This window comes from Haliotis rufescens, unplaced genomic scaffold, assembly GCF_023055435.1.
Source record: "Haliotis rufescens isolate VD_foot unplaced genomic scaffold, xgHalRufe1.0.p SCAF_49, whole genome shotgun sequence".
In the NCBI taxonomy this organism is placed as follows: Eukaryota; Metazoa; Mollusca; class Gastropoda; order Lepetellida; family Haliotidae; genus Haliotis; species Haliotis rufescens.
In genome coordinates this window covers 200,224-213,617 of record NW_025964212.1, presented here as the reverse complement: position 1 = coordinate 213,617, position 13,394 = coordinate 200,224, and the positions used below count along the sequence as shown (strand labels likewise).

At 38.8% G+C, this 13,394-nt stretch overlaps 1 protein-coding gene across 1 annotated transcript in view; it reads right to left on the bottom strand.

The window, feature by feature from the left end:
• Window positions 1-5,291: 5,291 nt before the first annotated feature.
• Window positions 5,292-13,394, bottom strand: part of LOC124139005 (multidrug resistance-associated protein 1-like) — a 30,167-nt gene continuing 22,064 nt past the window's right edge. The window contains exons 23-30 of the mRNA XM_046505954.2: window positions 12,575-12,774; window positions 8,710-8,836; window positions 7,546-7,647; window positions 7,199-7,345; window positions 6,389-6,547; window positions 6,097-6,263; window positions 5,749-5,943; window positions 5,292-5,463 (exon numbers count right to left, since the gene is read on the bottom strand). Coding sequence (XP_046361910.2) covers window positions 5,352-5,463; window positions 5,749-5,943; window positions 6,097-6,263; window positions 6,389-6,547; window positions 7,199-7,345; window positions 7,546-7,647; window positions 8,710-8,836; window positions 12,575-12,774 — 1,209 coding nt within the window. The 3' untranslated portion in view covers window positions 5,292-5,351. The remainder of the gene's footprint in view (window positions 5,464-5,748; window positions 5,944-6,096; window positions 6,264-6,388; window positions 6,548-7,198; window positions 7,346-7,545; window positions 7,648-8,709; window positions 8,837-12,574; window positions 12,775-13,394) is intronic.

Below are 13,394 nucleotides of genomic sequence, written 5' to 3'. Positions count from 1 at the left end.
GAAAACGCAGGATTCCCTTCCAAATGTTAGGTTAAGTAAGATTTCAAGTTTGACATATGATACACAGTCACACATATTCAATGCATTTATAGTTATATTTCATATGTAGATACATACATGTATATCAAATCCAAGAATCGCTTACACTAGTTTGATTGTTTGAAGTATTTAGTTTTAGAGTTAACTCCCTGATCTTTTCAGTATAAATAGCCACAGCCTTAACAATATAAACGCGGAAAATAGATGCTTGCTTCAGATTGCTTGCTCTTTTACAGAAAGTTCGTAAATTTTGTTTTATCAGAAGGTTCGTAGTATTTTAAGAGGGGAAATTATGTTTTGATTTTAATTGGTTCAACAGAACTAAACTATAAATATTCTGATTCGTTAAACTAGTATCTCATTTGGTAAAGTATGTTTACTCCAAATATTTATGATCTCTATATTCACAACATGTCTGTACGACTGCAAAACTTTTAACTAACTGTGATACCTGGTTTATCTACCTCAGCAAACCTTTATATCTTCACAGATGTTTAGAGAAGAAATTACAATTTTAACAACAAGTAAAGAATTTTTATTATATTTGATATATTTCTTTAGAAACGATGTCCGCACTATCGTGTAGAGTTAACATTTTGGGGAGTAATGTACAATGTAGCGTAGCGCAACTGAGACCGGGAACCAGGTTTGTGTGTAGGAAATTAATAGACCAATCAGCGTTCGCGTCTCACGGCGGAGAAGGGAGTTTTCCAGTCGTGTATATAGCACGGCATTGGTCCACTATTTGCACGATATCGTGTATATAGACGGTCCGTATAATCCCGAGTATTTAAATTAATTTGGGAATACGCTGTTTGTTAAAAAATGTGGAAAATGTATATTTTCGGTTCCACACCGCAGTGTGTACGGAGAAGCGAATTGTGTTATATTAATTGATGTTGTTACTTGTAGGGCTATTCAGGATACTGCTCCCTGACTGTAATATCCGTTCATTTCGGCCATCACTAGTCTTGGCTTACCAAAACTACATTCAGTGTAATATCCATTTTGATGGTATGGTATGATTAACACTGATTAACTAATCACCTATTACAAAACAAATTATTTACAAACTATTTAATAAACAATTATATTTGGGTGATTAGCTGGTTTCCAAGATATATCTCTACACAAACAACTGTGTTGTCAGATCGTGTCACATACCTTTATCACATTAACAAGTGATAACTATAAAAAGAATACAGGTTGCTGGAAGAAAAAATGATTCCTCAATAGACATTCACAGCCGTATAATGGTTTATATGCCACAAATCATCATCGCAAAGATATATGAGACTCGAACGAATTATTTCGGAATCTGTAAAAGAAATGAAAGCTATCGTAAAAGGATCAGCATTAAATACTGACAGGAATTGGAAATGAAAAGTTCATGTAAAAAATATTTTGGTTTTAAATTACCTAAATTGGTGACGTACATATATTCTTGTTTATCTAACCTGTAAGAGACTAGAATGATACTCCCACACTATTTAATCAGTTAAAGATATTATATGTTATTATGTGTCATATCTAGCACATAGTTTTTACTCAGCTACATGTCTTTACATATGTTTATAAGATTGTAATTCTTTCTTTTTTAAACACCTTAAATTTGAACGAGCTTCGAAAGCTTGTTTGTGATTTAAAGCCACACTAAGCAATATTCCACCTATATGACGGCAGCTCGCACATAATAGAGACATCAAGAGGTAAACCAGTAAACCACGCGGTCGTGGAACGATTGCACCAGTCAACCAAGTTTAAGAGTCTTCCGATCCCATTCATTAAGACGGCTCATACGACAGGCATAGCGCTACTTATAATTAGGAATCACCTCGATGTCTGAATATTAACATAGTCTCACTATGTTGCTGGTGTGTGTTTAGAAAAACTTCTACTCTTCTTTCAGACATTCGGGATATGGCATTCCTTCATAACTGCATTGTAATTAGTGAGAGAGTAAGAATGGGTTTATGGTTTTAGCAATATACCTACAATATCACGGCGTTGTACCCATGTTGGGAATCGAACCCGTCTTCGGCGTGACGAGCGAACGCTTTAACCACTAGGCAGCCCCTTTATTGTAATTAATTCATATAAAATGGGTACACTATTTGTTAACGCTGTTTATGAAAGTACAGATTCAGTTATCAAATATATGAGTTTTAAAAATGTCGTTGTAGCATTGAAAAGACAATGCCAAATCTGCCACGCTTAACTGAACATGGGAAATTCATTGGTTAAAACCACCTTGGTTTTGTCAGTTTTCTTCATCTAATTTTAATATCTTATTCAAAAAGTATTTATTTGTAAATAAAATACGAACAGTTGAGAATGAATGAATGAATAGGGTGAATGTCTGGCCAAATATATTTTTGTACAAAAGAATATGCTAGTATTTATCTCAGGGAGGTTCAATACTTTTACAACAGCAATAAGCGAGAGCTTCTGCAATGCCTACAAATCGCGGGTATAATTAGAGTTATGGTTCTTCTTTGAAGTAGTTCTCGTGTTCATACGCCAATATGGAAGCCTTTGAGAGGGTCACAAGTCTACATTCGGCATGTCTAGGGATGGGACGAGTTGGTCACGAAGGAGGTAAATGCCAGTTATGCCCCAGGCGCCAATGGGATCCGCGTTTTGATTGGTTAAGGAAAGTCCCGCCGGGGTGACCTCATGCTAAAAATAGCTCCTCGCCAGAAGGCCAGAACGGTGTCTTACGAGGCGTTGTGTAATAATGGGGAATCCCCGTCGCATGGCATGAACACAATGCTCTTGGTTAAATGAAGCAAAATGTAACCTGACCCTCGAATTCATCAATATGTTCAATAAGCAACGTGGACTTCATTGTTTCATACCGTGATCATATATGCAGTAAATGACATCATACCTTCAGCCTTTTTAAATTATAAACAGTAAAATCATATCCCATAAGCCTTTCTTAGAAACCATGGCAGAAATGACCGCGATGTCAGAGGTCATGACCTTGGAATGCCGGAACGTTACGAGGACGTTACGATCTGAATCAGATATTCCTCGCCCTGATGTTTGTGAGGCATTTAGATGTTTCGAGTGCTCATTCATGGATTTCGTAAATGAACACAGTTTTGTCTCTCCAAATGGTTAGCGACAAAACCAGGTGTTGGACTAAGTGTATTGTGCGTTTAGACCAAGAGTGTTTGTCGAAATGTAAAAAGGATAATTTGGTTCATTGTAATGAAGCGGATCGTCAAGATATTCACACATTTCCCATCGATTAGAACAAAGAAGGAATTCTCAAATGAACTGTGATCTATTATGCCAACAATGTGTCCACATCCGCGATTGTCAATTCTGACTCGATCGCTGATTAACAAGGCCCACGTCGTGTTTGTTTCTAAACACTGATAGTAGTCCCAACTTGACCGTTCCTATTTGCAGCTCCATCTGCATATGGCCCCGACGGATATCGTTTCTATCCGTTGGCGTTATCCTGCCGAGAAACCTACCCATTACATGATAAAGCATATACATTATATAAGAAGTTCCTGTTCACTTCAGAGTCCCTGGGGAACAATAAAAGCGACACAACCCTGTCCATATTCAAAAGAAATCATAAGTCGACTGTACAATTCCGACTACATTACGAGCACGTGTTTATGAAGGACTATCAAATAGTGATGATACCAGCTAGGTGTTCGCGAAAAGGTGACGCGTATCCTGACAGCCCGAGCAGATATTCCAATTCAGTTGCATAAAGAAAGAGAACACCAAGAAGGGGAACACAATGGGTGGCCATGAGGATGCACACTTCTTGGCTTCATGTCCTTCCTCCAAATTTCACATGAATGTTAGGCATGAGAAAGTCCAGCATTTCACATATTAGATCCCTTATGTACCTGAAGCTCATTATATAATGAGTTAAACTTCTTACCCATATTTCCCCGTTTTGACATTGCTAATGTGAGCAGAAAATCCCATTCATATGCACAAAGAAACAGATGAGAAAGGAGGGGTGCGCCATTTGTGCCCGTGGGGATGCCTTCTTCTTGCCTAAATGTCTTACTCTTTTACATAGATATTAGCAATGGGGAAGTCCAGTATTTTACATTTTGTTTTCTCAGTAAAATTCAGATGGCATTTGCTTTCATTTTTCACAAATTGTCCTAAACCTTTAAGGATAGATAAGTAACTATACCTATGGTTACCATGTTTAGGAACAGATGCCCCATGGATCAAGGAATGAAGGTTTTCCTTGGGTTTGACATGTGGTACAGTGGTTCACAAAGTTGAAAAATCAAATATTTTGACAGAATTGAACTTGGTTCTTTTCTTCCGTTGAAAAAAGTCAAGCAAATCCACATGGTTTTCATTCCACTGGTCTAATTACTGTCTGTGAGTATGGAGAAAGTGCTTCCCTCATTGTATTAAAGATTATGCTAAATCTTTAATTCACGGATTTGGTGGTACATTTGCTGGACTCAGCAATAAATCTCCCTTTATACAAATTGGTATGGAGCTTTGGATTCTTTTACAAAAGAGAAATGGACATGTCTTCTGGTATTGTGTCTTGTTAATCTACCGCCGTTTTATAAATATTAGTACATCAGGAGAGTGACCTGTCTGATATTTGTGTGGCAAATGAAAATGGACTTTTCTTAATTTAATATGTCAGAGATGTCTTGTGAATATGGAAAGGGTTATGTCGCTTTCATTTGACCTGTGATGATCTCAAGAGGTATTGATAAAAATTATAGAAACATATCTTGTGTCAAGGATACTTAGATTCCAAAACTTTATGATGGACATTTTCAGTGGCCATAAAGTGAGTGTGTGAGCTGGGTTTATCGTCGCTTTGAACAGTATTTCAGGGAGGAGAGTGGTTCACCGGTATGGTACTAAAAAAACTAGAAACACAATTATGGACAATCACAACACTAGAACCCACGATCTCGGTTTCCGACACGCTGAAGGGCCTACACTCTGGACAGCAAATTGCGACGTCTTAGATTGCTGTCTCACCCGTGCCCTTATCCCTCCACGTCAAGTCCCAGGTTTTTTCTGGCCACGGAGAATCCATCCACGGCCATTTTAAAGTTTTGCCACTGTGTCCGTTTGTACAGATGGTGGCACACAATTAATCTTGTCACACACACACACACACACACTAACACTAACACTAACACTAACACTAACACACACTAACACTAACACTAACAAACTAACACACACACACTAACACACGCTAACACACACACTAACACACACTGTCGTGATGTTTATTTTGTAGTTAAATAATCAATATACAATATATTAAACCCAAATGATATGTATTATGTCAACCCTGCAGCTTTGGCCATGTTGTAGAAGATGCTATCAGGCTGTTGCAGCAGGGAGGAGGGTGTGTCAAACTCACACACACATCCGTTGTCAAGGACAAGGATCCTGAAAGATAGATGTTATGTTTAATCACTGGTACAGCAATACAGTTCAATCAATATTTACGTTATTTGCTTGTTTGATTGTGTGTTTGCTTGTTTGTGTATGTATATTTGTTGGGAGCAGTCGATCCGCACCGTCGGGAACCATGACGAGCAATCAACGTCACTACCAGAACTCTATGGTCGCCTCTTACGTATTATTTACCCGAAAATGTCATACAACACCCGATGCATCAAACTTAAATACTGAAATTCTGAAATAATAAGAACAAAGTACATGAAAACAAACCTGTCAGAGTCCATTACGGTGTTGAGTCTGTGGGCGATAGTTAGCACAGTGCAGTCCTTGAACTCTGACCTGATGGTCTGCTGGATCAGGTCATCTGTTTCCATGTCAACGGCAGCTGTAGCCTCGTCCAGTACCAGGATCCTGGTCTTCTTCAGAAGAGCTCTGGCCAGACACAAGAGCTGTCGCTGACCTACGCTGAAATATGCCAGAAATATAACCCACATGTTGGCAAGTTATAGCTTTTGTGTTGTGCAAATATATCTTAAGTGCTGACACACTCTAATGTACAGAAGTAATACTTGAGAAGCAACAATTTTAAATAACAAAAACATTGACAGGATCTGGTACCTCATGTTTTCCCCTCCTTCGCTACACTCGTGTTCCAGTCCGTTAGGAAGAGTCTCCACAAACGTCTTGAGATGAGCATGTTCTAGTGCCTGCCAGATCTGATTGTCTGAATACTGGTTGAAGGGGTCAACATTTCCTCGCAGATTTCCAGCAAATAATACAGGATCCTGAAAGAGCATTTCAAAGCATTTCTTCTTAATCATTCAAGAGTTCAAACCGGTCATTATTATAAACTCTATCACGTGAAACACCACACGTATGACGCCAATATTGATGACAAGGAAACGCTTACCTGAGGTAGTATGGTAAGTTTGCTCCTGAGATCATGCAGCCCGAGTGTACTGACGTCAACGCCATCTATGTTGATCTCCCCTCCTGCAGCCTCTATCAACCGGAACAGGGACAGAGTCAGAGAGGACTTCCCCGCTCCCGTCCTGCCTACGATGCCCACCTGGAATATGCAGAATGTGTGTATTATGAACTGTTGGTGCAAGTACAAGTGATGTTCTGATGAGTAAATACTTTGCTGTTCATTTTCTGTAAATGTTTGGGTATCAATTATCCCATGAGGAATCAGGGTGAGAATAGGTCCCCAGTAAGCTATGCATGTGGTAACTGACAACTACATAAATGGATAGGATCGCCATATTAAGGTGATTTGGTTATCATCGTACGTTACTCATAATATCAATCACTGGTTTGCCTGGTGTCCGTTTGTCTGATGTATGGTGTCTATGAGATATCGGTCCCATACTAAAATATGCAGTTATTCGATGGCATTTAAAAAAACGTAGGAGCATAATTTAAAAAAATATTCATTTTTATAAAGGCCATGTGCAATATTTTCAAAGTAAGATAAGTGTATTTCAGAAGAAAAGAAAACAACGATGTCACGCATTGAAATGTGTAAGCTATTGTTCAAAGAAAACAATTATCTATTAAACGTTTAAAATTCTAGTAATCTTCGGAAATTGCTCGAACGATAAAATGAACCTGAGTCAGTTCCTTAAAGTAAAATAGTTTCATTCCATCCTTTAATTTCAACAACCAAGCACATTTCTATCCAAATTAACATGTAAGGTGCCAGTACTACTCAATTTACCTTTTCCCTAGAATGCACAGTGCACGTGATTCCCTTGAGAACAAGATCAAGGCCTTCTCTATACCGAGTTGAGTAGTCGAGGAACGTCACCATTCCTGAGTCTGGCCAGTCGTGATTTGGACGTCTCTCGGGTATGTCCCATGCTGGCTAGGATTGAATAAATCTATCTTATCAACACTCTGGCAGGCACGTTGAAAAAAAGGCAAGTATTAGAAGATCATTGCACTTTTCAAGAGGTAGTCTAATACTGAATTAGAATGCCGTAATACTGAATTAGAATGCTGATGTTTATCAGAAAAGGCATCATCAACGTACATCTCGCTTCAGTCTGGTTTCGTTTTTCATACCTCTGAATGTATTTCTGTATACTGTTTGACCCTCTCCACCGTAACGATCTGAGTCTCTACTTCTGAAACCAGTTGCACCATCCAGTTGAGGTTTGCGGTTATCTGAAGTCAATGCACACACTACTAACATGTATATATCAGCACATGTAGATCAATGGCATGGATACAAAAGGTACACGGCAAAAGCTTGATGTCATCCTTCATAATGTCATACACCTGCCATGTTAGCTGCCAGAACTTATTCCTGAAATTGCGGTTTCTAACAAATTCCTAAATAGTGCGGACCGTTTATCTTGTCATTGACTGAGACAGAAGGAACATTACATCACAATCTGTCTGTATCTTTGTTGACACAAATGACACAAACTGATCACTCTGATCTAGTTGCTATTGCTTCACACACGGACAAGTTGTACGTGACATTGTTGGCTGTAACTATGATCCAACTGAACCAATCTCATACTTTAGGGGGATGGGCGGTCCAGTCTAAGGCGCCGCAATTCGCTGGGCAGAGTTGCTGTCCGTTTGGTGCGCCAGAAACCTATGTGGGCATAAAGTTCGCCACGATTTTGTTTCCAGGTTTGTCAGCACCATACCCGTGCTCGTGGATTACACCAAAATGGTGAACGTCTGTGACACTTCGAGCTTTCCTCCCATACCGTAGTATAACAGGAATACTGTTCAAAGAGGCATTAATCCCGACTAACTCGACCATCTTCAATGTAATAAAGGATACCGCTCCCTGTGGCGGGAGTAAGAATGTAGAGTCTCTTTGGGGGTTCTTGTATAACAGATGTTGCTGCCAATATTGTCTTTAGACTTTACGCCTAAAGTATTTCAGTACTGCAATAACATAGTCGTGATTCCGAGTTATAATTTATCCCCAGCGTGTCTTTGGGACTTAATGGATCAGGTTGTCAGGCTTGGTGACTTGGTTAATTGTGTGTCATTCTACCCCGACAGTGCTTTGCTTATTAGATTGTACGATTTCGACTATATCAGGAGCATATGGTTTATGAATCACTATCAAATAGTGATGAACGAGGTTTTTGCGAGATGGTGAGTGTCCTGCCGCAACGGTGGCACCCGTCACAGATACATGCACGGTCAAGTAAGGTGTCCATGATCGCCTAACCAAACTCAGGTTCGCAGTGTCATACATACCTCAATAGCATATGAGATCGACAAGCCCACAAGACCTCCTGACAGAGTGTCACGTGATATGACGGCAAACAGGGAGGCGGCCAGGACGATGATATTTCCAATAATCTCCAGACGGACACCTTGCCATCTGTTATGATGCAAACAGAAACGCCTTTCTTTATACTTTGTAATAGAATTGTCTTACCTCTGCTTTAAAAAGTAGTTCAGTTATCTCTCATGTTGCGAAAGTTCAATGTGAGGTTAAATGGGGTTTGCGTGCGTGCATGTGTGCGTGCTTATTTGCCGGTTTTATAGTAGTCTGACTCACTGAGATACCATGCGGCCGTTTTGACATGCATGCCCAACTCAGACACTGTATACTGACTCCGAGCCGACCAGTCCTTGTTTTATCTCGCAAATACGGAGCGCAAGGCAGGATAAGAACAAGCACCATCTTTCAACGTCTTTGGTATGACGCGGACCGCAGTTCAGCGTGACCTATATGTACTTTAAATGATCAGCATATGCGTTATTTCGTTACAACAATGACTTCAACCTGGCGCGTCATATTTCGTTCATAGACTGGTACAACCACTTGGAATGTTCTTGATACAACTGTGACTGTTACTGAAGGTCACACCCACTCTTAAGGTCATATTCTCCAAAATGTATTCACGTTAATGTGGTTGGTTGGTTTGTTCTTTGATGCAGCACCCGACAATATTTCAGCTGTATGACGGTGGTCTGTAAATAATGGAGTCTGGACCAGACAATCCAGTGATTGATATCATGAACATCCATCCCCGCAATTGGGATCGATGACAAGCACCATTGCATGTATAGAGTGTAACTATATGTATATGTATTTAAACAATCTTAGTATAAATCTCAACACGAGTTTAGAGTTCATTTACTTTGTTCTTGATAAACCTGTGGGAAGAGTTAATGGATAAGGCATCTATTCCAGCTCTTATTGACAAAACATAATGACCCGTTGATCTTCGCACAGCATACGACCGCCTCCGTGGCCTAATGGTAGGGCGTCCGCCCGGAGAGCGGAAGGTCCGGGGTTCGATCCCCGACCGCGTCATACCAAATGACGTCAGAAAAGATGGCTGCTTGTACTTGTCCGGACTGATGCCGATTAATAGTGCCAACTTAGTGAGATACCATGCTGCAGTTTAACATAAATACCCCACTCAGACACAGTATACTGACTCCGAGCCGACCAGTCCTTGTAAAAGCCCCTTAATGCTGAGCGCCAGACAGAGTAACAACAAGTACTATCTTTTAACGTCTTTTGGTATGACGCGGACGGGGATCGAACCTCAGACCTTCCGCTCTCCGGGCGGACGCTCTACCAAGAGACCACGGAGGCGGTCCTTAAACCGGAAGTATTTGTAACTGAGGTAACTGAGGTAGATATAGAGACCTGGGACGTTCTGCTTGTAAGTTCCGTGCGTGATGTGGTTACAGCTTATAGCTTGTTATCAGGGTAGCTAAATATAAAGGACTAAGATATAATGCATGAGACAACATATATAGTATGTGAAGTATAACTAATAATAATACGTGTTTGGTTGGAAAGCGTTTGGGGCATTCAGGAAATGGTGGGAATAGGACTGCTTCATGCAAATAAATAAAATCGACAAAACCCTTTCCATATTGATAAAGCGGCAAAATCCCTTTCCATATCCATAAGAAATCTGTCAAAAACAGTCGATTGTACGATTCCGATTATATCATGAGCATGTGTTTATTAATCACTATCAAATAGTGATGATACCAGGTGTTGTACTAAATATTCATCAAAGCGAGGGGGGCGATTTTTTTGTGCTTTCATTGATTTCAAGAAAGCCTTTGACTTTGTGGAAAGGAAAAAAATAGTATATATGCTCTTACAAAAAGGTTGCCATGGCAAGTTGTATAATGTCTTAGCTAGTATGTATTCTGCTGTTAAGGCTTGTGTAAAAACAGACGAAGGCAGAACAGATTTGTTTACAACTAGCTCCGGTGTAAGACAAGGCTGTATCTTAAGCCCACTTCTGTTTATCTTCTTTATTAATGAGCTTGTAACTGACATTTATAAAACGTGCTGTCATGGTGTGTTTGTTTCAGAAAGTATTGAAGATATTATGCTACTACTTTTTGCCGACGATGTGACTATGTTCTCATATACAGTTATTGGTCTACAAAGACAATTAGATATCTTAAGAAAATTTTCCATTACCTGGGGCCTAAGTGTGAATCTTGATAAAACAAAAACAATTGTTTTCCGAAATGGTGGCATTATACGAAAAAATGAAAAATGGTTCTATGGTTCTATAAATGTAAAACTTGTCACTTACTACAAGTATCTTGGAGTATTTTTCTCCTCAAGGCTAATCTGGTCAATGGCCTGTAAAAGCCTAGCATCACAGGCTTCTAAAGCCACTAGAGCCATTTATCATGTTTTCAAAAGAAATAGCTATATAACATTCGAAACAGCTTGTACAATGTTTGATTGTAAGATTGCTCCTATATTACTTTATGGGGCTGAAATCTGGGGGGCAAAATATTATGAATGTATAGAAAAAGTACATACGTCCTATTTTAAAAATTATGTTTGTATCGGAAAATATGCCTCTTATAAAGCTATTCTTGGTGAAACTGGACGATTAAATATGTTCGTGTTTAGCAAAATAAGGGTACTTAAATACTAGTTGAGATTGCTACGTATGAATCAATGTCGATATCCAAAACAATGTTACAATCTACTTAAACAGTTAGATGATAATGATAAACACACCTGGGTGTCTGATGTAAGATATATTTTGTTTTCTTCAGGCTTTTCATTTGTATGGATCTCTCAACATATTGGCGATGAAAATCTCTTTTTGCTAAAAATAAAACAAAGGCTGAGTGATATGTATTCTCAAGAGTGGCATGACTCTATTTCTTCATCAAAATATCTGTCACATTATGCAAATTTGAAATCACTTTTACAGCCAGAATTTTACATCAGTAATCTCACGAATAAATCACTCAGGAGAGTATATTGTAAATTCAGAATATCGCTACACGGTTTTAAGATTAACATGCTACGAAAGTCAAAACATACAAATGAAGACTTGAGTTTATATCTATGTACCCACTGTACAGGGAGGCAATTAGAGGATGAATTTCATGTTTTGTTTATATGTTCAAAATATTCTTCTGTCAGAAACCACTATTTGCCTTGGTTATCCAATGTCCATCATGATAATCACAGTTTATGTAATCTACTCAACTCCAAAAATATCAACATTGTAAAGGCTTTGGCCTTATACTTAAATCATGTATTTAATGTGAAATAAGACTACTTGTATTTATTTTCCTGACATCACGTGACGCAGCAATTATTGTAATTGTAATTGTACTCTAGGCCACATAATACTGAATAAAGAATCTTGAATCTTGAATCTTGATACCAGGTGTTCGCGAAAAGGTCAGCCCCACCGGTGGCACCCGTAGCAAACACTTGCAAAGGCAAGTCAATCGTTCTCCTAAAAAACCTGTCCGAATAGGGCAGAAATCTTTGCAATAATGCAAACACCTTTCTAGTTTGAAAGATTAATGTGATCATCACCATATCGCAATTACCTGAGAGCACAAAATGAATGTGATCATCACCATATCACAATTACCTGAGAGCACAAAATGAATGTGATCATCACCATATCACAATTACCTGAGAGCACAAAATGAATGTGATCATCACCATATCACAATTACCTGAGAGCACAAAATGGATGTGATCATCACCATATCACAATTACAATAGAGCACAAAATGAATGTGATCATCACCATATCACAATTACCTGAGAGCACAAAAATTAATGTGATCATCACCATATCACAATTACCTGAGAGCACAAAATGAGTAAAAGGAGAACCTCTGGTTTGCGTCCACTCTGTCTTCTGATTCCTTGATGAACCTCGACTGAGCTTGGAACGATCTGATAACACTGGCTCCTGATAACGTCTCCCCAAAATGGCTGTATATCGGGGAGCGAGTCTTGGCTTCTAATCTCTTCAGTTGGCGAGAGGTAGTCACGAAGAACCGCTACGGAAATGAAGGAGGTATTCAAATACGAAATCCAAATGTGGACACAAATCACTTGACGAAATGAAATGTGAACGTTAACTACATACTGTTGGCAAATATCATTTTATTGGTGAACAGGATCCTATAACTTTGAATACTGATTCAAGTCTAGTGTTATTATGTATGGGGAAAGAGTCATTCCATGATATAAAACAAAAGAAATAGTTACTGCCTGTGAGAAAGTGATATTCCAAGGGATTCAAGAATATGTATACTGTCTAAGCCCAGTAGGGATGAAGACGTGTTTTTTTAATTTTTTGCCTGGATGTCCTTTTTGTTAAAAAATATATAAAATATATTTGTTAAATATATATCATTGTTAAAGAGACGGATGTCCTTTTAATTGTCAGTTAAGAATTAAGTATTTACCATCTAAATACTTTTTCTGTCCTGATATTACGTATGTGACATTAGGCTATTAATCAACGTTGTATATACATTGTACTATAGGTCTGTGTCGTCTTTTGTACGGAAGTATAGCAACAACTGAGAAAATGAGAATACAATTTCCATTGCGGAAGGGAGATGATAACGATTCTTTCCAGCCCACAGGATGTGCACAATTGAGGAAATTGGCA